The 21,214-nt window shown below is 35.3% G+C and overlaps 3 protein-coding genes across 5 annotated transcripts; 1 reads left to right on the forward strand and 2 right to left on the reverse strand.

Annotated features, from left to right (window-relative positions):
* Nucleotides 1-1,455: 1,455 nt before the first annotated feature.
* LOC121976751 lies at nucleotides 1,456-4,538 on the forward strand. Its single transcript, XM_042529065.1, has 5 exons — nucleotides 1,456-1,611; nucleotides 3,527-3,641; nucleotides 3,724-3,813; nucleotides 4,020-4,118; nucleotides 4,199-4,538. The coding sequence occupies exons 1-5, from the start codon at nucleotides 1,544-1,546 to the stop codon at nucleotides 4,298-4,300; spliced, it is 474 nt and encodes a 157-aa protein (XP_042384999.1). The 5' UTR covers nucleotides 1,456-1,543; the 3' UTR covers nucleotides 4,301-4,538.
* Nucleotides 4,539-6,594: 2,056 nt separating this feature from the next.
* LOC121976752 (probable E3 ubiquitin-protein ligase RHB1A) lies at nucleotides 6,595-12,486 on the reverse strand. Of its 3 annotated transcripts, none has more exons than XM_042529066.1 (5): nucleotides 12,333-12,486; nucleotides 10,820-10,980; nucleotides 8,571-8,955; nucleotides 7,798-7,907; nucleotides 6,595-6,687 (listed from the first exon to the last, which is right to left on the reverse strand). In XM_042529066.1, the coding sequence occupies exons 2-5, from the start codon at nucleotides 10,883-10,885 to the stop codon at nucleotides 6,646-6,648; spliced, it is 603 nt and encodes a 200-aa protein (XP_042385000.1). In that variant the 5' UTR covers nucleotides 10,886-10,980; nucleotides 12,333-12,486; the 3' UTR covers nucleotides 6,595-6,645. The 3 variants fall into 3 exon arrangements, with proteins under 3 accessions (XP_042385000.1, XP_042385002.1, XP_042385001.1); XM_042529068.1 differs by having other exon boundaries at nucleotides 10,820-10,888; nucleotides 12,333-12,479; XM_042529067.1 differs by lacking the exon at nucleotides 12,333-12,486 and adding an exon at nucleotides 11,717-12,314.
* A 4,707-nt stretch (nucleotides 12,487-17,193) lies between these two features.
* Nucleotides 17,194-21,047, reverse strand: LOC121976754. The gene is made up of 4 exons (XM_042529069.1): nucleotides 20,891-21,047; nucleotides 19,556-19,642; nucleotides 18,392-18,504; nucleotides 17,194-17,391 (listed from the first exon to the last, which is right to left on the reverse strand). Exons 2-4 carry the CDS (start codon nucleotides 19,623-19,625, stop codon nucleotides 17,299-17,301), a joined length of 276 nt encoding a protein of 91 aa, XP_042385003.1. The 5' UTR covers nucleotides 19,626-19,642; nucleotides 20,891-21,047; the 3' UTR covers nucleotides 17,194-17,298.
* Nucleotides 21,048-21,214: the final 167 nt, after the last annotated feature.

Genomic DNA, 21,214 nt, shown 5'->3' on the forward strand with positions numbered 1-21,214 from the left:
TACAAATTTGATTACATTACAAGCTCCATTACATTATACCCAATCAAACGTAACTTATAGGGTATTATAAAAAATTCTCAATCGAATCCGACTCAAATTCGAAACCAACCTGAAAATTATAAAACAATTTGATCAACCCTAATAGTCCCGTCTATTTGATTTTTTACTATACAATATTACTCCTTTATTCTTTAATAAAATAATTAATTAAAATTTTAAAACATGTAATAATAATATTTTAAGTTAAACACATAATGATAAACGTAGTCTAAATTATATGATGATTATATTTTATAAATTCAAATATTTAAATTTAAGAGTTTAATTATCTAAAGTATACTTTAAAACTCTAATCTTAAATAATCCAAGTCAACTCGAACTCAATCCGAGTCCAAAAAAAAAAAAGTTCCTAAGTCTATTTCAGATTCAATCCAATTTAATCCTAATCCTAAAATTTTCAATCCTAATCTAATATTTTTCATATCTACTTAGATCAGATTAACAATTCGGAATTATTTTTAACACCTCTATTTTATTTTTGACACATCTAATTCTCAAAGTCCGGTAATGTGTAATGCAAGTACAAGGTGCTTGACCTAAGCCAAGTTGGCTTATGCCTAGTTGGCTAAGCCTATCTGGCACTAAATATATATAAGCAAATAAAAATATGAATAAAACATATTTAGTTGAGTAAAAAAATAATTTTTTAATCTATTACTAAAAATTATTAAGCATGGGTAGCTTAATGATACATTCACTGAGAGAATTCCAATCGATATAATATGAGAGAAATAATATGATGAAAATCAAATAAATCTTTGTGTACATCTTGTATCTTTATACAAGAAACTCATTATTTTATATAAATTACAATTTTAAATGCATCTTAAGGCATCTTTAACACTTCTAAAACACACTCTCATAGATAAAAGATTAGAAAAATGATTTACAAAGGAAAATTTTTTAAGAAAAGCTTGAGAATAAATATATAAAATGATGGACCCATAAAAATGAAAATAATATGCCATGAGTTTTTTTTCGTCTATCAGTACTCACAAGATTATTAAATATTACCATACAAAATTATACTTAAAATTATTTTAAGAAATCTTAAAAGATTGATCCGACTATAGGCCCGTTATCGGTTATTGGGCTTTAGAACGGATTTATTTCATCCATTGTATAGTGGGATTGATATTAACGGGGCGGATCCACCAAGTAATGCCTGAATCCATAAGCGTGTATTGACGCCGGCCCCGTGCCGGCATCTACTGGCCGTTAGATCGTGGGATCACGTGTGTGGACTACCGGAACCGTATCCGACGGCTGGCTTCCTGTACTTTAACTAAACGCCAATATGGACCGTTGGATTGGTCCAGTGGCAATACCGTGATTCTGTTCCATATCTCGTGGCTCCCTCGTCCTCCTGCTGTGAATAAAGCCGAACCGAGAAGAGGTGGATCTTTCTCTCTCGTCGGCCATCTTCTCCTCATCTCCGAGCCGGCGATCCGATCTCTGAGACGCCGACGCCGCCGCCGCCGCTATGGGGTTCGTTTCTTTTGCGGGGAGAGTCCTCTTTGCATCAGTCTTCCTCCTCTCCGTCTACCAGGAGTAAGCCTCATCCTCGCATCTCCCTGCCCTCTTTTTCGACTTCAGATCTGCTCGTTTTTGTTGCTTAGGGTACTCCTTATCCTGTCCGGAGATTTAGGTTTCACTGTATTTCATGCTAAATCACGATTCTTTTCGTCTGGGTAAGAGTTCCGTCGTGGGTTTTCCCCCCAACTTCGTTACGATCTGTTAAACAAGGAAGTTAGTTAGCTCCGGATCCGGTTTTAGTCGTCTTTGGAAACAAGTTCCCCCTTTTATGCTAATCACATGCCTCCTTGTTTTTTAGAAGAACTTTGGTGCTGTTCGATCGTACATTAGGCAGTATAAATTTTGCATCTTTAAGCACGTCGCCACTCACCATCAAATATGTTTCAGGGGAGAAAGAAAGTGACACATTGCGCTTCACATAATTTATTTGGCCAGAATCATATCTATGCGTATAGTTTTTTCTTGTTTGAGATTGTAGTTGTATATCTAGATGTTGTTATGTTTGATCTTTGAATCAGTTGAGGTAACTGGGGGAATATTTTCAGCCTTTATATGTGAGTCAGACGGTGATTGATATTAAAATTTTTGTGTGATATGCAACTGATTTTCTGTGTGCCATTTATTTATTCATATGCAAAGTTAAACATTAAAATTGTGATTGCGGCCATTGTAAGTGGTGTTTAGGTTTGCTAATGCTGCATTGCAACAAATGGCATGGAGCTCATTTACAACTAGAAGTCATTGCGACCTCTTAGTTTTAGGGAATCTGAACCTTTGGGAAATAAAACATTTTTTTTCTAAAGCAATTTCTCTCCATCGAGTTTGTTTTTACTGTTCAAGTGATGATTAGGAAATTGAACCTCTTAAGGTTATTTTAATGATTATATGTCCGGTGTTAGAGCATTGTAATGTTGTACTTGTATGCTAACAACTTTATTTTTTTAAAGTTATTTTAGAAATCAGGCAAGTGCTTGCTGTTTTGGCAGTGTGTGTTACCTTTCATATATTTGCTCCTTCCAGTTTGGTACATGTTTAAAAAGAGATCAACAAACATATCCATGAAACTAGTGTTTGATCCGCAAAAAGAGAATCACTTGATTGTCAAATCTATGCTAGTTTGTGAACCTATATAGCTAGAACTAGGAGTCCAGTAGATTATTTGTATTTGGCGTTTTGATGTATGCTGGATGGAATTAATATCTAATTCTTATATACATCAAGGAAATATTTTGTTCTTTGTATAATTACATAGGAATAAAGCTCAGATATGTTGGCATGTGACCGGCGTGCCGTAGGTACTTGCACTTGTGTAGCAATGTTCACTCCAAGTTTCTACCATGACCTACCTACAGATATTTTTCTATTATCTTGTTGGAAGGGTGCTGTTTTATTTGTAGTGGATAACTTTAGAGATGATTTTCTCCGTTGGTTCTTTTACATGCCACTCTGTTGAAAAATGGTAATTAAACTTCTATAGAAGGCTTTCAAGCAAATAATTACTGTTAATCCTTCAAGTGTTGGTTTCGTCATATTTATAGTATGTAGTATTTCATCATAATAAGATTTAGTATTGGTCTATTAGGAGCATAATAAAATGGTTTATTCTGGCATCATTGAATATGTATACAATAACACCTGCTGAACTGTTAAACTAAAATGTCAAAAAAATGTAGTTACTGTGTTTGAAATGCTTAGATATCATCTCTGTCTGTCCACATCTTGGTTTGAAAAGCAACTTGACAAAATGAAAATAGAAACTTAGCTCTAGGCATCAGCCCATCCACAAAAGTGTAATTTAGTTGGTGTACCTTCTGCTAAGTCTAATGTTTTTATGGTAAGAAGTTAAAAAGTCTGTTGTAGTATATGGTATTTTTTGAGTTAGCAGGACACCGAAATAAGGTATGTGCTGATATTAGCTTTCTGTTTTCAGGTTTATTGAGTTTGGAGTTGATGGTGGACCAGCAGCAAAGCTTCTTGCTCCAAAGTACAATACTTTTGTAAATCATATCACCTCACACCTAGGACTAAAAGTCCCTGAAGTTGATGTGAGAATACTCTCTTTTTTTCGCCATCAAACCATAATAAATACTAGTTAAATTGATTTTTTTTTTCTCTCCTCACTTTCAGATGAAGCATATAGTTTCTGCAGCCATAGCCCTGAAAGGGCTAGGTGGGCTTCTATTCATCTTTAGCAGTTCCTTTGGAGCGTATCTTCTGGTAAGTGATATTGTTCTCGGTTCCTATTTCCCGTTAGACTTCAGTTCTTGTTCCTCAATGCAAGCATAAAGGCTAAACTGCTAGTGAGGGTTCTTACTTTAGTTCTTGGATCGGCTTCGTGCACTTCATTAACTACCCAGAGCAATTAGCTTTAATTGGATTTGAGATGATGGCACTTTAAAATGGTCCCGCTTTCTTCCTTGCAGCTGCTTTACTTGACTTTTGCGACACCCATCTTGTTCGATTTCTACAACTATGATATTCAAAGGCCAGAATTTGTAGAACTTTTTTCCAAGTTCACACAGGTTGTTTACTAATCTCTCTCCCGACAACTTTGTCAATCAGTTTGGTCTCACGTTTACTAAAATTACATCTTTTACTGCAGAATTTAGCCCTATTTGGTGCGTTGCTCTTCTTCCTAGGTATGAAGAACTCGATTACAAAGAGGCATTCCAAGAGGAAGGCTCCTAAAACAAAGGCAGCTTAAAGGTGGAGAAAAACAGATGGGTGTGGCAAAATAGTAGTGCATTAGGAATTTGAATGCCTTTGTAAAACATTTTTCCTAGATACATTCCAAGAACATCATTTTGTAGTTCTAAAAACTCTTTGTTGCCTTTTGTTTTCTTGAATTCAGTCATCTGAGTTGTCTAATTTGATATCATGGATTGTTTTATTATACACTATTTATTTGATCTCGATCAAGATATTGCAAGTTTAAGTTGGAATTTGCTTATTTTTTATTACTCATCAAAACTTTTGGAGTGAGGTGATATGCTTCATCTTAAATGGTTCAGTAGCGTCCAGTAGCGTCGGTCCTATAGTAAGATATAGTCCTATAGTAAGATATAGGTAGATAAATTTCGGTCTTATAGTAAGATATAGAGATAAATTTCAGTCCTATAGTAAGATATGAAGATATGTTATCTTAGTCCAGCGGGTATATGGAGGTCAATCACTCCATTAGGTTAGGTATTTTGCATTAGTTAAAAATTAATCTCAAAATTTATTACAGTAATTATCTATTCAGATATTAATTGTGCCAGCCCCCCTAGGGTTACTCATCAAAACGTTTGATGCTTCATTGATTGTTCTAAATGATTTAGAGGTTTCTGTGCATTTTGGATATTGTGGTCAGTGTTAAAAATTCGTCTGAATTTCAATTCTGCTGCATTGGTGGGATTTTAAATCCTATTTGAGATTATTAAAAACTGATAATTTTTTTAGGATTTTAAATCCTATTTAGTATATTTAAAAATGGATAATTATTCTTATCGGTATAAGCTAAATCTTTATTATTCAAAGAATAAACAGTGTTTTTAGTATATAAAAAGAGGTTAAAATTTTATGTCAAACAGTTTGGAATCAATAATAAAAAAGTTTTCCCAAATCTTAAATTGATTTTGCTTATAATATTAAAATTACCAATAAGAAGTCTTAATTTTATTTATTTATTTATTGTAAAGTTTATATCGATTCATTATTGTTGCTGTTTCTTACTGCTCTGTCAATTACCCAAAACGGGTTTAGTCATATTTCAGACAGTATGTGACGAACCTGGAAATAAGCACAGTAGTATTTGTGTAAAACAAAAAATGCTACCAAATAGGGATTGCCAATTTGAATAAATCGAGTTGAAAAAAATAATTATAAAAAATTTCAGCCCAAATACGACCTGAAATCCTTAAATCTGATTTTGACTCAAATAACCCGATTAAAAATGATCATTTTCATTATTTTTTCTATAATTTTTCACTTTTATCTTACTACTCCATTATTATAAAATATCTTAATTTTTAAAATAAAATAAAATTTAATTTAATTTCAAAAATTTTACTAAAACCTAAATTCAAATCAATCTGGGTCAATAAATCTTCGACTCAAAAATCTAAAAACCCCCATCCGAACCTAATTTTTTTCAAATCGTTAGCGTCAAGTCATCATATTCATTTTTGATATCCCTACTACGATACCTCAATTAATTGAAGGGGTAAAAGATGGGAGGTGATGTTCCAATTGTAGATGAAGTATGGATTATTTAGCCTAATAAATCAATGAGTAAGTTCTGTCTATAGTACTGAATCTTTATAATATCCTTTATAACTATGCCCATGGTGATTGAGTTTTAAAACTTACCACAGGCAGTGACGAGAAGCAGAAGCCATCCACTGGAAGTTGGTTGCTTGCTGGGAGTATTCAGCGAAGTAAACTGCGTGTCAAGGATTTGAAGCCTTTCAGTCTCAGATCCGTTCAGATGCCATAGTAATTTCTATCCATTGTTCTTTTCAAAATATGGCATTCACAGTCGAGACACTTTGAGCAGGCATTGACCTTTTTTGATAAACAAGTCAGCACCAGCTAGACTCTTATACATTCAACTGCTATAAGAAATGTTTTTTTTAGTACAATTGAGACATCAGATACCGACAATGAGACGACATGACAAGTACAAATGCAATGACTGATATCAGATATTTATAGGGGGGGTATCTAGAGAGTATATAGATACAGACTATGAGACTCAAGATAAAGGGGAATTGCAGGTCACAAACCAACATGGAACTATCCTGGTTTAACTCAAATTTACATCGACTGACAGAAAAAAACATTTGAGGGAACAAACAGGATTTACATGATAATAGATTGAAAGAGATTTCATTACCTTGTGTGTGTGTGTGTTTAATTTTTATTTTTTAATTTTTTTAATTTCAGTGTCTATTCGATACTCCATCAGGTGATTTCAGATGAATTTGGCAATATCATGTGCATTTTTTGACCCGAAACTTGAAATTCTTTCAGTTGCTTGAGAATTTACTCAACTGGTTAAAAGTTCTGCTAGGGAGATACCATACCGTACACGTTGTCAATCATCATTATCTGCAAAGAAACAAGAGAGTTAGAATCAATTTCTTGATCCATATGCATGTGAAAGAATAACATAGGCATCAAACTTAGAAGATAGGTTGTAGGAGGAAATGAGGATCGAATGAAATAATAACTTAAATGATTCATTTCATTATTTTTTAGCTAGCATTAATGGAATAGTTTGATAATGAGATGATTCAAACGATGTTCGGCTATCCATAAAGGTTGCTCCTGCTGAGTCTGTCTGATTCTAAGAATCGAACAGGCTCATCTAGCTTGCTTGGTTCACCCAGTATACCCAGTTCTCACATTCTCACTAGATCCATCTGGCTCACTTCATCTGCGTTGTCTATTAGCCTTCTTGCACAATGCAACTCTCTCAGATTGTCAGAATAAGATAGTTTACACAATCCATTTGGCTCACTTGGCGCTCACAATTTGTCTAGCTTATACAATTTGATTAGCTCGTCTAGCCAATCCAATCCACCAAGCTCGTATGATTAATCTGGTGTGTTATGCTTGTCTAACCCATAGCCCATCCCCATCCCATATGTTTGGCAAGTTCAACTCATCTAATGCACTGGGCTTGTATAACCTATCTGGTTTCTTGGCTTATTAGGCCTGTGCCACTCTTATGGTTTGCCTGATTCACTTTATCCATTCAGCTCATCGAATCACTCAATGCAACTGAACTTTCCAACCAGCCTAATTCTTACAGCTTCACCACCTGTTAGGTCTGCCAACCCATTTGACTTGCCCAGTTCATACATACAGTGAATTTGCTTAACTTGTTTGGTCCAATGAGCCTGTCCAATTCAGCAAATCTTGTTGAGTCCTCCATCCACCTATTAAATTATCCAATGGATGGAATGATAAATTTCATTATATTTAGTAAAAGCGGAATGGATTACTATAGAATAGAAGGAATCAAATGGATCATTCTTTAAATGATCATTCCACATTAAGTTGTCCATCTAGAAATTGGAACGAAAATATGTAGCATTCCTATTTTATATTATTTCACCCTACCAAACATGGCCTTGAAAACAGTTGGTGGCAATACCAGACATAAACAAATTCCTCTGGCTTATTAGGCATAATTGAATCATTTCAACTGAGTACCTGGTCACAAATTGCACAGGTATCACTTCTCTCCATCCACTCCAGGATACAGGACAGATGGAAATGGTGCTCGCATTTAGTCAGAATACGAGGATTCTCTGTATCATAATCTATCAAAGAAAAAAAAAGATTAAGAATTAATCAGACTGCGAAATCCAAGTGTCATAGAAAGCATAGGCGTGCTTTATAGAAGGAATATTTTCAGGTTAGAGACAAACTGAACGTTTAAAGGATCAAATATGATTTCTTCATCCTAGGAAACTTGCATAAGCGTTCAAATAAATCAACATAATAGCGATATCAAAATAAATTTATTCTCAAAATAAACACATGCGGGAAATCTTGAATAACACAACACTATCAAGAATAGTGGACAAAGCAATATATAGTAAACAAACAGATCCAGAGCAAATCAACACCTGAGTTTTGGTGAGAGATTGCAAATGTCATGAACCAGGCAGGATACCAAGGGAATGGGTATTGATCAAGCTATGATTATGAAATTATACTCTTGTACCATTTTTCTCTAATGGAGAAGGATCGAAGCGGAAAAGTGAGGATGCAAGATAGCTTATATTCATGTTGCTCAAGAAGAAGTATAACAAGAAGTGTTAGCAAACTAACCCAAGTATGATGCAACTAAAACAGATTCACTGATTGTTGTCAGAATTAAAAGTAGTAAAATTGTACAAAACAGTCAATGACCTAATCTCATGAGACACTATATGCATATAATGGAAAAATTAGTTCACTTCAACCAAGGACAACACTACCTTCGAGACAAATAGGACAAGCATCCTCCTCTTCTGGAGAGGTGATAAGCTTACTGATCTCGTCTTCACTAATTTTAGGAGACTTCTGCTCACAGTCGGGTTTATTCTTGCAGCCTGAAGTTACAAAACTATCATTTTTCTCTCCTGTTGTCTGAGAACTCAGTGTTTCATTTTCATCTACTTTAGTGCCACAATTTGCAACATCTCCAGGCAATGTTGGTAAGTTCTCCAAACCCACATCATAGGGCAAAGGTGCAGGTGGTGCTTGGTAAGTGTCAGGTGTTGATGTGGCCAGATTATCATTGAGTACTCTGGAGGGGACTAAAGGCAATGCACCGTGGTTGGTCACTGACAGTGGTTCATTCTCTTCCAAGTTTCGAGGATGCTGTAATGTGTGCCAAGAAGATTTAATATATAATTTTACTGAAATGCAACTTTTCTGATAAAAGATATTGTGGGAGGAACTATGAAGCATATTACACTGGGGATATACACAAGTAAATAACAAACCTGAGTTGAAAACATTAAAAAAGACCAGTTGCTTAAAGCAATATAGAACAAAAGAAAGTACTTAAAATGCATAAATTAAAAATAACTAAGAAAGAAAGGAGCCTAGTGGACAACTTTAACTTACGAAACAATTAATGCAGCAAAGGTTTAAGGAGCAAGGATTCCCCCAATCACCACAATATAAAAAATAAGATTAAGGAAGAAGATAGGTTGGGATCTACCAAGCTGATGCAGTCACAATTACTCAAAGGCTGACAAATCTAATAGCCTTGTGCATGCTATATCTTTCATGAAGAGAAAATGGTTAAGTATGAGACATTTTGAAGTTCAATACAGAGTTGCACTAGATTGGGAGCTTATGTTTTTGACACTTGGTTGCCAAAAGTCACTACCTTGTCTTAGAAGTTGTTTGAGTAGAAGTTACATTTGGATCCATCTTATACCACTAGTAGTCGATATCGTACGAGGAATAAAGCTTCATATGAACATAAGCTATACAAGATGGATGTCACTATCCCCAAGATATTTTTCTAGCCATCAAGAATTGTAATCATCATATGCTATTTACATTTGCATTGCTTTATAGTTTCTAGTTCAAGTCTCCTCAAATATTCTCAGCCACCTCATTTCTATCCCTCATAAAATTTTTGTTCACATGTTCCCATGTTACGATCAGATGCACCTATACTTGTGAAAGAAGCAAAAAAAACACACAGAAAAGACGTAAAGCTGAACAAGCATCTGATAATGGACCCACTCCATGAATTAGAGCAAAACTTGTCCATGGTTCATGCAATAGAAAAATGCTTCCCTTTGTGGATTAAGAAGAGCCCTTAGTATGCGCCCCCATGGGTTGGCGCAGATGGTTCATAAAGTGGTGTTGCCCAGATAAGTCTAAGGTAAATTCCTAGTGAGTGCGGAAGCTCTGCGGGCTACCTCACCCCCGCGTGCACTACTTTTGCTCGGGGAAGCCCCGTGATTTACTTGCCTGTATCTAGCCGAGGGCCGATGATACTGGGCCACTTGGGGTGAGCATTATCACCTTTTTCCACATAAGAAGAGCCCTTAGTATGGGAATTGGAATTCACCAATTTCCAATTTTCAATGTCAAGATCAAAGATCTAAAAAAGAACATTAGCAACACAAGGATGCGATTATGCATGAGAAAAAAAAACAAAATGGTGAAAACCAGATTAAGTTACAAATTTCAAAAATCTTAGGTCTGAGTTGTGTGGTTTTTTTTGGGGAAACTATTTTGTGCATCCTTTAATTAGGATATGGAGGAAAAGTGGCTAGCCTTCCAAGAGAATTCTAACTTAGAAGCTCTAGTAGCAACCCACATCCCAACTCCTAGATGACCAACCTATATAGAAAATCAAGCTTTTTGTGCTTAGTTATCTTACAACAAAAAGCCACGGTGGCCTCTTTGTGTGGTATCCAAGGCTGTTGGAACCAAACTGATGGTTGTATTAAAAATTGCTAACAGCTCATGAAGATCAAAGTGAAGAAACTTATGGTTGAGGTTAGATAAGGAAAATAAAAAAAAAAAAATCCAACAAAATCAATCAAACATCGTTGATAAAATTTGATAAGAAAATGTACAAAATACAGATCATCAAAATGCAAACATATACAGATATCAATATGCAAATGACCCATTCAATATTTAATGGACAAAATAAACTTTTCTTCCATAAATATTGAAAATAAAAACAATCCAAAAGAAAAATTCTACTCACATAGTAGTACGCAGGTGAGCTATCTGATTCAGCACTTCTTGATGAACAGCAACAGCAACCACCCATTACCTATTTAATTGTTTGTCTAAATCAAAACTCAAAAGTAGAGTCCAACTCAAAGTTACAGAACATTGACACATAATATCCTTTGAAGCTTGAATCTGAAACAAGAAGCATAAAGTGCTGTTAGATTGCAGGTGAATACAGATACAATTTAGTAATATGTATTCCTAAAATTAAAGTTTTTCATCAAACATACATCCAGGAGGAGGTTAGGTCAACTAAATTAACAATAGGAATCAGTCCATGTAGTTATGTACACAATAAATAATAAAGCGATTGAACTGCTTCATTGCAGATGCAATTGCTCTACTGGCTCCATAAATAACCAAATGAGTGTTGATGGTTCTCTTCCAGGTCTCAACTAGAAGTTCCACAAACCTCCTTAGGGCAATGCTGAGCAAACAAAAATTCTAAGGTATTGATGCAAATTAATATTTGGCTTTTGTGAAATTGGCTTTTGTGCTACATTAGGTACCAGTGCTGAGTGTATAACAACGAGGTGATAGCTCAATGGTCTACTAAATCCAAAAGAAATTACCATGTCAACCAATATAGAAAGACAAGAAACAAACAACCAGGCATCAAACAGTTTTATGAGAATCTTCTATCCATTAGCTAACAAACTAAGGACTATAACAAACAAACCTCAAATAGGTCCCATCATTGTCCTAGCTCAAATGCATGGAAGCAAAGATATATTTGCATTATTATATACTTCTTCCTTTCAGCTTGATTCTTCAAATAATATGTATTCTCTACATGTGCTATATTTCTAGCACAGTAGAGTATTACAAATACTAGCCATAGAATTTTAAAAGTAGAATATATCCATACCTTAGATGATCCAATTCTATTTATCTTTTGATGCAACAGCACAACTTCCCTCAAGAGTCAAGATGTTGGAGATGTTTGGAAACCTAACAACTAAATCATGAGACTGAAATCTCAGGCCTTCTCAATTGAAACCAAGATTATGAACCGCATCCCAAACTACGATCAATAACCACAACCAAACCTCACGGGACTTTCCTAAGACACTGCATAAACATCATAGACTACATGCTACAGCTGACTCAGTCTCAGTTTATTCTGCAGGCGATACATCCACAAAGATTTTATCTCACTGAATTCCTCACTCGCGCATGATTGTGATGGATATTAATTTTACGCCAACCCACTCAAACATCAACCAGCTCCAAACCTCCAACTTTAAAAAAAAAAAAAAATACTAAGGCAAGTCGATGTCACGATCTCCTCTCCGAATCATGGACAAGGAGAAAGACAACCGAAGAGATATAAACTCCGAATCAAAGCAACCCTCGAAACGCCCAAATCCGACCAGAACATGCAACAGTGCCCACCACCCGTATCGATCGCGAACACCGAACCACGGCCAGGTAGTATACGAAACGGCGGTAGGAGCAGAATTCAAATTCAGGGGGTGATTTACCGAGAAGTGCTTGAGGAATCCCAATCTTTATCAGCGGAGAAATCCGGCGAGGGTTTCTCAGGCCACCGACAGCGGCCGCAGCGAAGCGAGAGGGACAAAAACAGAGGGAGAAGGCAGCGGAGGGCTTTATTATTCCTTTTCATTAATATACTACTGTCCATCAATAGCTGGGAAAATCATTAACGAGACAATTATTCGCTAGTGCCGTAAAAAACTCACCCTTCGTCCGGTGGCTATTTGTAAGAATTTTTTTTTTTTTTCAAATGTACAAACAACTAAAGGATATTGGACTCCTGAATCATTCGCTACGAGCACTTCTCAATTTACTGATCCCTCAACTTTCATGGGATCAGCCGATCATCCTCGACATTATACATTTTGTAAAAAACTCACCCTTCCTTTCATGAGACCAGATTTACTATCCAAAGATAAATTATTTCATTCATAAATAAAATTTCATGGACCCCATCTATTATACATATAGGGTCCATGTCCTTTCACAACTCGTCCTAAAGCTTATAAAAAAACACTAAATATTTTGAATTTTAAATTCTAAATTTTAAAATTTTAAATCTTAAATCTTAAATCTCTTATTTATCCTACAACTCGAGTATACCCACTAAATAATTAGTCAAGAGCTTTTTATTATGGGATGAGTATTTTGAAAATGCAAATTTTAGACCGTTATCCAACTCGAAGTATATAAAAGTTTTTATGCAAAAACTCAAAGGAGCGTTTTTTCTTAATGATCAAGTGGCGTTTATTTATTTATTTATTTTTAATGAAAAGAGTATCTCACGAGTCACGATCGGTTTTGATTTGTATGATAGACCAATTTTAAATTTAAACCCTGAATTAATTGGGGGTGGACTAGATCAGTTTAACAGCATTAATATTATTGTAACAATAATTTTATAGCTGTTAAAATTTACATTGTCATAATAACATATTTAATATGTTCATCTAATATTCACTTTCATACCTGTTAATATTTCATAGTTACTATAATTTTTTGGTTCAACAACATTCACATTATAGTCATTATAAAATTATAACTAATATAACTACGAAAATAATTATAAAATCATAATTACTATAATACTTATTGAACAACTATGGATAATACTGATTTGTTATATTCATGCAACTACATTGAATAATTCAGAATTTAATGCATGTATAAGAGATAATTATATTGAATAGTATGTTTGAGGATAATTATATAATTTTACAGGAGGAGAAGAGAGTGGAACTTATTTTTGATAAAAATAAAAAAAAAAAAAAATTATTTTTTATTTTTGCCCAAAGTTTTTTTAATATTTAATTTATTTGAAATATAAATTTTATTTTATTTTTCATCTAAATATTTTAATAGTGCACTTGCCCTTCCACTTGCAGGGGCAAAGAAGCATAAAAGTCTTGTTTTTTTTTTTTTTTTAATATTTCAAGTGTTCAGACCTACCTTTCTCCTACTTCACCTACCAACAAGTAAATTTAAAATAACCATTAAAATATTCATCTTTATTGGATTCCAATTCTCCTTTTTATTTTCCCCTTGAAGCAACGGTCAGGGTAATATAACCAATATATTAAATTTATAATATAATATAATGTAATTAATATTATATTACTATGTTGAATGAAAAAGTTATATATAGAACCGTTAGACAGATAAACTCATGATAGGATAGGTCGGCCCACGACGGATCAATCATTTCACGAGATGGAGAAGAGAGTCGGGAGTTGGTCTATCATCCAAGATGATTTATGGGTTAGGCGGATTTGTTAGGACCGAAAAGTAGCTAGAGGGGGGGTGAATAGCTCTTCGCGCTCTCGTCGTTGGCGTTGCTCGTTTCTTTGATGGTATGCAGCGAAAATATAAGAAACAAAAGCATACAACGCTAACAAGGTTGGTTTACTTGATATCCACATCACAAGAGGTGACTAATCCAAGGATCCACACCTACACATACACCCTCCACTAATAAAACTCTCCTTTATGGTAACTACCAAGGGCGGAGAAGCCCTACAAGACTCAATACAAGAAGAAAGAGAAAGGTAATGAAATACAAGCTTACAAGCTTACAATGAGAGCAAAAACTCTAACCCTAGTTTCTTCTTCTTGCTTTGATCCGCCTCTTGACTTGGAAGAACCTCCAAGAGCCTTCAAGAACTGGCGATCTCGAGCATGAGAAGAGCTGTGGAGAAGCTGGTGAAGATATGAGATGAATCGGTGAAGAGATGCCGCAGCCATCGCACGCCGCAGCTCAAATACGACGCAACGGTCGGATCCCGATCAATTTGAAAACTCTCAATCGATCGGGGAGGCTTTGGATCGATCCAGAGCGCCTCTGTGCTCTGGAGAAAACGCCTGGATCGATCCACGGATCGATCCAGCGCTTATCGCGCGAACTAGCAGCGTCTCAATCGATCCACTGATCGATTGGGACCTCTGGATCGATCCACTGATCGATTGGGACCTCTGGATCGATCCACTGATCGATCCAAACGCTCTCTGTTCGCTGGGAAAGGCCTGGATCGATCCACTGATCGATCCAGCTCTTGGTTTTTGCCCAAAACCAAGTCCTAAGCCTCTCAAACCAACATCCGGTCAACCTTGACCTATTGGTACATCATGCCTAGCATCTGGTCACTCCTTTGACCTGCTAGGACTTCCCACAAAGTGTCCGGTCAATCCCTTTGACCCACTTGGACTTTTCTCTTTGTGCCAAGTATCCGGTCACTCCCTTGACCTACTTGGACTTTTCTCTTCGTGCCAAGTATCTGGTCACTCCCTTGACCTACTTGGACTTTTCTCTGCGTGCCAAGTATCCGGTCACTCCCTTGACCTACTTGGACTTCCCAACACCAGATGTCCGATCTGGATTTTCCCTTGCCTGGCTTCACTCACCAGGACTTCCATTCTGCCTAGCTTCACTCACTAGGACTTTCACCTGGTTTCACTCACCAGGATTTCCTTCTGCCTAGCTTCACTCACTAGGACTTTCACCTTGCTTCACTCACCAGGATTTCCTTTCTACCTAGCTTCACTCACTAGGTCTTTCCTTCTGCCTAACATCCCAGTTAGGACTTCCCAGTCAAGTATCCGGTCATCCTTGACCTACTTGACTCTTCTTCAATCAACCTTGCATTGTCAAATATCGAAACCCAAACCAAGACTCAAGCTTGGTCAACCTTGACCTGAGGGATGTTGCACCAACAGGACTAACCCATAGGCTCATCAAAAATTTAAAAACAAATTAATAAAAATTTCATATATTCAATATTTTACTTTGAAAATATTTCATCAATTAAATATATCTAAAAATAGATATTTTAAATATAGATATATACTGTTTGATAAAAAAATACTATTTTTATTTCAAAATTATAACAAAGAAGGATAATAAATTAATATGAAACTTAGCTTACATATATTTCTTAACCCATGGGTCAACCCAAGTCCGTCGTAAGCCGACCCGCATGGGTCGCGGGTCTAGCGGATTGACCCACGGTGGCCGGCTTGGGTTGATAAAATTATAACTCAATCTGCTTAAATTATTTGGTGGGGCTGACTAACTCGATCGGTCCAATCCAAATTGACGGCTTTAGTTATCTACTATGAATGTAATATTTGACTATAAGGATGATTACATTCTTTTATTTGGTATCTATTATTTTTTATAAGAAATGTAATTCATATTATTATATGTAATTCATATTATTATAAAATGATAAAAATATCCTGTGATCTCTACTGACGATGGCGATTGACATCGGCCACCGGCGAGAGCTAGTGACAATAACGTCATTGGCGACCAGTTGGTACAGGAAATAGATTAAGAATATATTTGACATTTAAATTTTAATTAAACATTGAATTTATAATTGGATTACATATTATTGATTTATAATTCAGATTATAAAATTTTATTATTTTTTATAATTCAAATTACATTATATTTTTAAAACGGTACCAAACAAACTTAATAATATTATAATATCATTTTAATTACATTAGACGATTGATTACTCCTCATCAAACATATCTTACTGCGGCACGACGCCCATAGACACAAAGAAGCATAAAAGTCTTAGAGGTTGATTTAGTGGTCAAATTAGTGGATTTAATCGATTAAATAGTTGATAATTAACTTTTGCAAATTCACAAGCTTAATCCATAAGCTTCAATACAATCGCGTGTGAATGTGGGAGAGACAAATTAGATAAACTAATGGATACGTGAACTTGACTGTGACTTCTTGTTTTATTACTCAGCCACTCAGGTTTCTTGTTAGATGGGATTTCGCTGAAAATTGTACTGGCAATCCTTTGACTAATTGTTTTAGAATTTCCATGAGATGATTCATTGTTGTCTCTTTCAATCATTTTCAGAATGGAAACTTGGAAAAGGAACTGGAGGACCTTCTCAGCAGAGTGTGCCAGCTTCTGCAGATGACATGGAGAGAACCTCAATCTTCAGTGGTAGATTGCAGTCATACTCAAAGTTGTTCAGATGCAAAAGAAGGAGAATATGGGCGATTTGGGTGTTGAAGATTCATCGTCGCGCACTGAACAGAGCCCGAGTGAAAATGCTTGAAGTCGTTAATGGCAGTGGCAAAGAAAAGCTAAAGCAGCAGTAGAAATGACTCAATCCAGATTGGCAAATGAAGTGTGTTGTTGTCCCCAGGGAAGTTAACTCGATCATTGATTAACTAGCACGAGGGGCAAGAACTAGATATAACAGGATATTTATGTAAATTTTTGAGCAATCACTGTTTTTTTAGTACCAGATCACTTTTTTTCCAACGCAAAGTTTAATCTTTGTATGTTAAAAAAAAAAAAAAGACTCGGAACACACTCACCGAACAGGGTATCTATAATACAAGCTGTAATCTTGTAGGTTCATAATGTTTCAAAAATTAACTGAAAATAACACCAGTCATTAACCAGTTGAGACAAAATCTTATAACCCTTTCTTTCGACGCTTGGTAGGTTTTGTCGTCCGCTTGCTCTGGCCAACCTCCGGGGGAGTTTTTCTTTTGATAAATTGCTGCTCCTAAAGAAATCAGCGATGAAATAAAATGCAAAAGATTATTCACCTTCGGGTTCATGGAATCATTTGTTTCAAACAATTGATAGGAAAAAAAAGGACAAAGAGTTAGTATTTAATGCATGGAAGTGGTTCAATTTCTAATCTTGTAAAAAATCTATCAAAGACAGTAATTCTCAACCAGACATTTTTTTCCTCGAATATTTTTGATGCACGGGCAAGTATCACTATTTATTATTGCGATGTTGAATGTTAGTGCACGAAGCTCTTTCCATGCGGGGTTCCAGGGAAGGATCCATTGTACGCAATCTTACCCTACTTTTTGCAAAAGACTGTTTTCAAATTTTGAACCCGTGATCTTTTAGGTCACAAAGCAATAACTTTAGCGTTGCGCCAAGGCACCCTTTCAAGGTTATGCAAAAGAATGAAAGAATAATAACAAATAAGAACAGGGGAAAGAAAAACCTGACAACTAACCAAAGCACTATATTTAGCCAGAAATCTAAGGTGTGGACATATATCCCAGACTAAAGTAGAGGCTAAGAAGAAACACTAACAAGTCATGAGAGAGCCATCCATTTGAAAGTGAAATTTACAACTAAGCAATAAATCTTTTAAGGAATTGAAATAATGGAATGTGCCAAATAATCAGTCATCAATTCAACAGAAGTCAAAATATTCGTGTGTGTAAGCATAGAATGTTTCAGCAAAGATGATAGTTCACATGGAGTTGATTCTATGTTTTTTATGTTCTCAAATACAGTAGATTCTGAGAGGTGTTCCGCTTCTGAAGGACTTTGTAAGAAAGTAGCTTAATCTACAGGCAACTTGCAAAAATTATTGGCATTAGAACTAGACTCAACCAAGATTGTCAATGAAGCCATTTCTATGATGTATGACATAGTAATTACAATTATTACAAATCCAATTATAAATTCATTTATTAAAGTCTTAATAAACATGAATGGCACACAGTTCAAAGGAGAGTTCAAGTAAAAGTACAGACCTCTTCCCATCTTCTTTGATGTTGTTGAAGTTTCTGACAGTAGGCCAAACATTCGGAGTGGTAAGCAGCAGCCAGTTCTTTTATCAAAGCCTTCCTTTTGATGATGCCAATCACTGTAAAAAAAATTGTAAAATCATAAGATTGATTTTCAGTTTCTTAAGGCAATCAATTACTATGAGAAAAGCATGGTCGAAAATGGTTATGGTAGAGTACTAGTTCTTTCGCAACAGATGATGAATGCTAAAAGCAGTGTGTAGCACATACAGTTGAAGAAAGCATTATTTCCATTTAAGACCAACCAATTGGTTCGACCTTTATAGGAATAGGAACAACAACCATTTATGCCCACCAATTATTCCATAATCAGGGGATGCTTTTCTGCAACACAAAAGTTTCCTTATATAAACTTGAAATATGAGATGGAACCAAACCAGAATTCATAGAATAACATCAAAAGCTCTTCCAAAGTTTCGGAATATGTTGATAAATAGACAAGCAGATAAGTGGTTTCTCTAGTTATGTATTGCAATGTTAACAATTTAAATAATCTTAAATCAGAAGTAACTCACTGTGCCTCTTAAACGAAAAAAGAGGTTGTTTCAATCAATGGATGTAGAGACCTATAAATGCTATCTGAACAACCTCAGATTCCCTTAATCTCTAAATATTTCTATGCAAAGTATTTGCAGCATACATGCTCATTTAATCCAAATTTTGCATTCTAGTTTCAACCCAAATAAGATGAAAACCATGAAAGATGATTGTTGAGACTTGGATCACTTCCTTTAAGAAGAATTTCAAAGATAAATTGACATTCCAGTAGTCATATTACTTGGAACTCCCAGTTCTTCTAAGCCTACATAAGAAACAAAATCATAAAAAAGTGACACCATAAATAAGAACCACTAGGTCATACATAAACTTTCAAAGGACGATATTAAACCAATGCCCATAACTAACACTTGATAGCTACTATAGAAAGTTCAATCATCAGCTGTTTGGTCCAGTGGTGAGCGAGTTCGATCAGAAGCACTTTTTGCCAAAAGTCAAAGTTCAAATCCATAAAATTATACACTATTGGAAGGGTTTAACTTATAATAATACCATATAGAAAAGCAAGGCTATAGATCTGATTCAAAACTTATGGACATAAAAATAACTTACTTTTACTGGGGTCAAAGTCAGGTTCATCTTTCAATTGGGAAGGCTGCTCAGCTTGGTCTGTCACATCCATTAGCACTGTTGTAAAGACTGCATGCAACAACAGAAACTTATGAGGATGCATACTAATACTATATCCATATTGCAATTTGAATAGATGGACTTAAGCACTCTGATAATCGCTTATAAATTCATGAACCTAATTTGTATTGTCTACCGAACAAAAGCATAGATGATTGGAAACATGTTTTCCATTGCTAATCAAGTGTAATTACAACATTACTATTTACACATCGAAGAACATTGATTGAGAAACTATCATATAAAACATTTCAATAAATATTTACATATAAAGGCACCTATACACACACCCACACACAATAAGGAGGAAGAATAAAAATAATATAACTATTTAAAAAAACAAAAGCATACTGATTCAAGAATGAAAAATCTAAGAGTGGAAATAAGTGCTGCTCCATTAACAAAGAAGGCAGACAATAAATGTGAGGTGTGACAATAGGTCCTATAGGTCAAGAAGCCAAAATGCAATGGAATTATAAAGTTTTCTCTAAGCTGAATAGGGATTTAGGAGATTTTCAAAGAATAAGATAATGGCAATCCTGTAAGTGAACTCGGTGTTGTGTGAAGCAAGATTAGATTATTTTAACTTTTTAGCTAGTATATTTAAGCTTTTGACTGGATATATTTGTAATGTCAAACATAAAACTTTAATCGAATTATGTATTTCTTTGAGCTGTGTAATACATTGCTTATAAATCATTCCACGGTGCGTTACTTAGTTCATCAAAAAACAATAGTATAAGACTGAAACAATTATTACATGCCCCCATGAAACATGAAAATATGTCAGATTTCTGCTTAATAAAATTCTTGTTTGTGGACTCCAAATTCAACTTATACATAAGTTGGCCTGAAACTATTTCAGTTTTTCAAGGCAAATCAATCAACCTAATGTCTGAAGCTTAAACTTTGAACCCATCCTAAACTCAGTTATTGCCTATGAAACTCCACCCAAACTGACTGAATACCGTCAGCATCCGACCAATAAAAAGAGCTCAGGCAGATAAAGACATCTTGAGACACAAGGCTGTCCTATTCCCAAGTGTTAGATCTGCAAACCTGCGCAGACCAATTTGTTACACAACTCTCTTAATCAAACTACGCAATAGTTTGCAAATGTATTTGATATTCCCCACTTAATTGCCACACAACTGTTCTGTAAGCTACCTAAGTGAAACTATCGACATTGAATCTTCACTTCAAAATGATCGGCATAAATAAGCAATTTAGCGATTGCAACATAGTGTTTGCAAATACCTCGTTTGATCACTGCGGTTCGTCCCTGCCTAGGCTGGAACAGACGGACGGTGGCTGAAGCCGCGGCGGCGGATCAGAGAGGAGGGATGGGCGTCGTCTAGGTTTCCAGTGGAAGAAGCCCACGAACGCCGATGGGGCTAGAAAGAAAGAAAGGTATTTCTGAAGAAAATAAATTAATTTTATAAAAAAAAATTAAAAGCATTTTTGGATAAATAAAAAAAGAAGCAAAGCGAGAAATATTATAGTTTGCTAATTTAGAAAGTCGAGGGTTCCCTTTGGGTATTTCCAAAATTAATTTAGTATTTATTATTTATTTCACGTCGG

The sequence above is a fragment of the Zingiber officinale genome, chromosome 4B, assembly GCF_018446385.1.
Source record: "Zingiber officinale cultivar Zhangliang chromosome 4B, Zo_v1.1, whole genome shotgun sequence".
NCBI classification, from domain to species: Eukaryota; Viridiplantae; Streptophyta; class Magnoliopsida; order Zingiberales; family Zingiberaceae; genus Zingiber; species Zingiber officinale.

Excerpts from the sequence above, each read along its gene's own strand:
- LOC121976754 (XM_042529069.1), bottom strand. The coding sequence starts at position 19,625 with ATGGATGTGACAGACCAAGCTGAGCAGCCTTCCCAATTGAAAGATGAA. Across the intron at positions 18,505-19,555 it reads TGACTTTGACCCCAGTAAAA|TGATTGGCATCATCAAAAGG; the intron begins GTAAGTTATTTT and ends TTTTTTTTACAG. Across the intron at positions 17,392-18,391 it reads ATCAAAGAAGATGGGAAGAG|GAGCAGCAATTTATCAAAAG; the intron begins GTCTGTACTTTT and ends TGATTTCTTTAG.
- LOC121976751 (XM_042529065.1), top strand. The coding sequence starts at position 1,544 with ATGGGGTTCGTTTCTTTTGCGGGGAGAGTCCTCTTTGCATCAGTCTTC. Across the intron at positions 3,814-4,019 it reads CCTTTGGAGCGTATCTTCTG|CTGCTTTACTTGACTTTTGC; the intron begins GTAAGTGATATT and ends TCTTCCTTGCAG. Across the intron at positions 4,119-4,198 it reads TTTTTTCCAAGTTCACACAG|AATTTAGCCCTATTTGGTGC; the intron begins GTTGTTTACTAA and ends CTTTTACTGCAG.
- LOC121976752 (XM_042529066.1), bottom strand. The coding sequence starts at position 10,885 with ATGGGTGGTTGCTGTTGCTGTTCATCAAGAAGTGCTGAATCAGATAGC. Across the intron at positions 7,908-8,570 it reads TTGTCCTATTTGTCTCGAAG|ATTATGATACAGAGAATCCT; the intron begins GTAGTGTTGTCC and ends TTTCTTTGATAG. Across the intron at positions 6,688-7,797 it reads CCTGTGCAATTTGTGACCAG|ATAATGATGATTGACAACGT; the intron begins GTACTCAGTTGA and ends GTTTCTTTGCAG.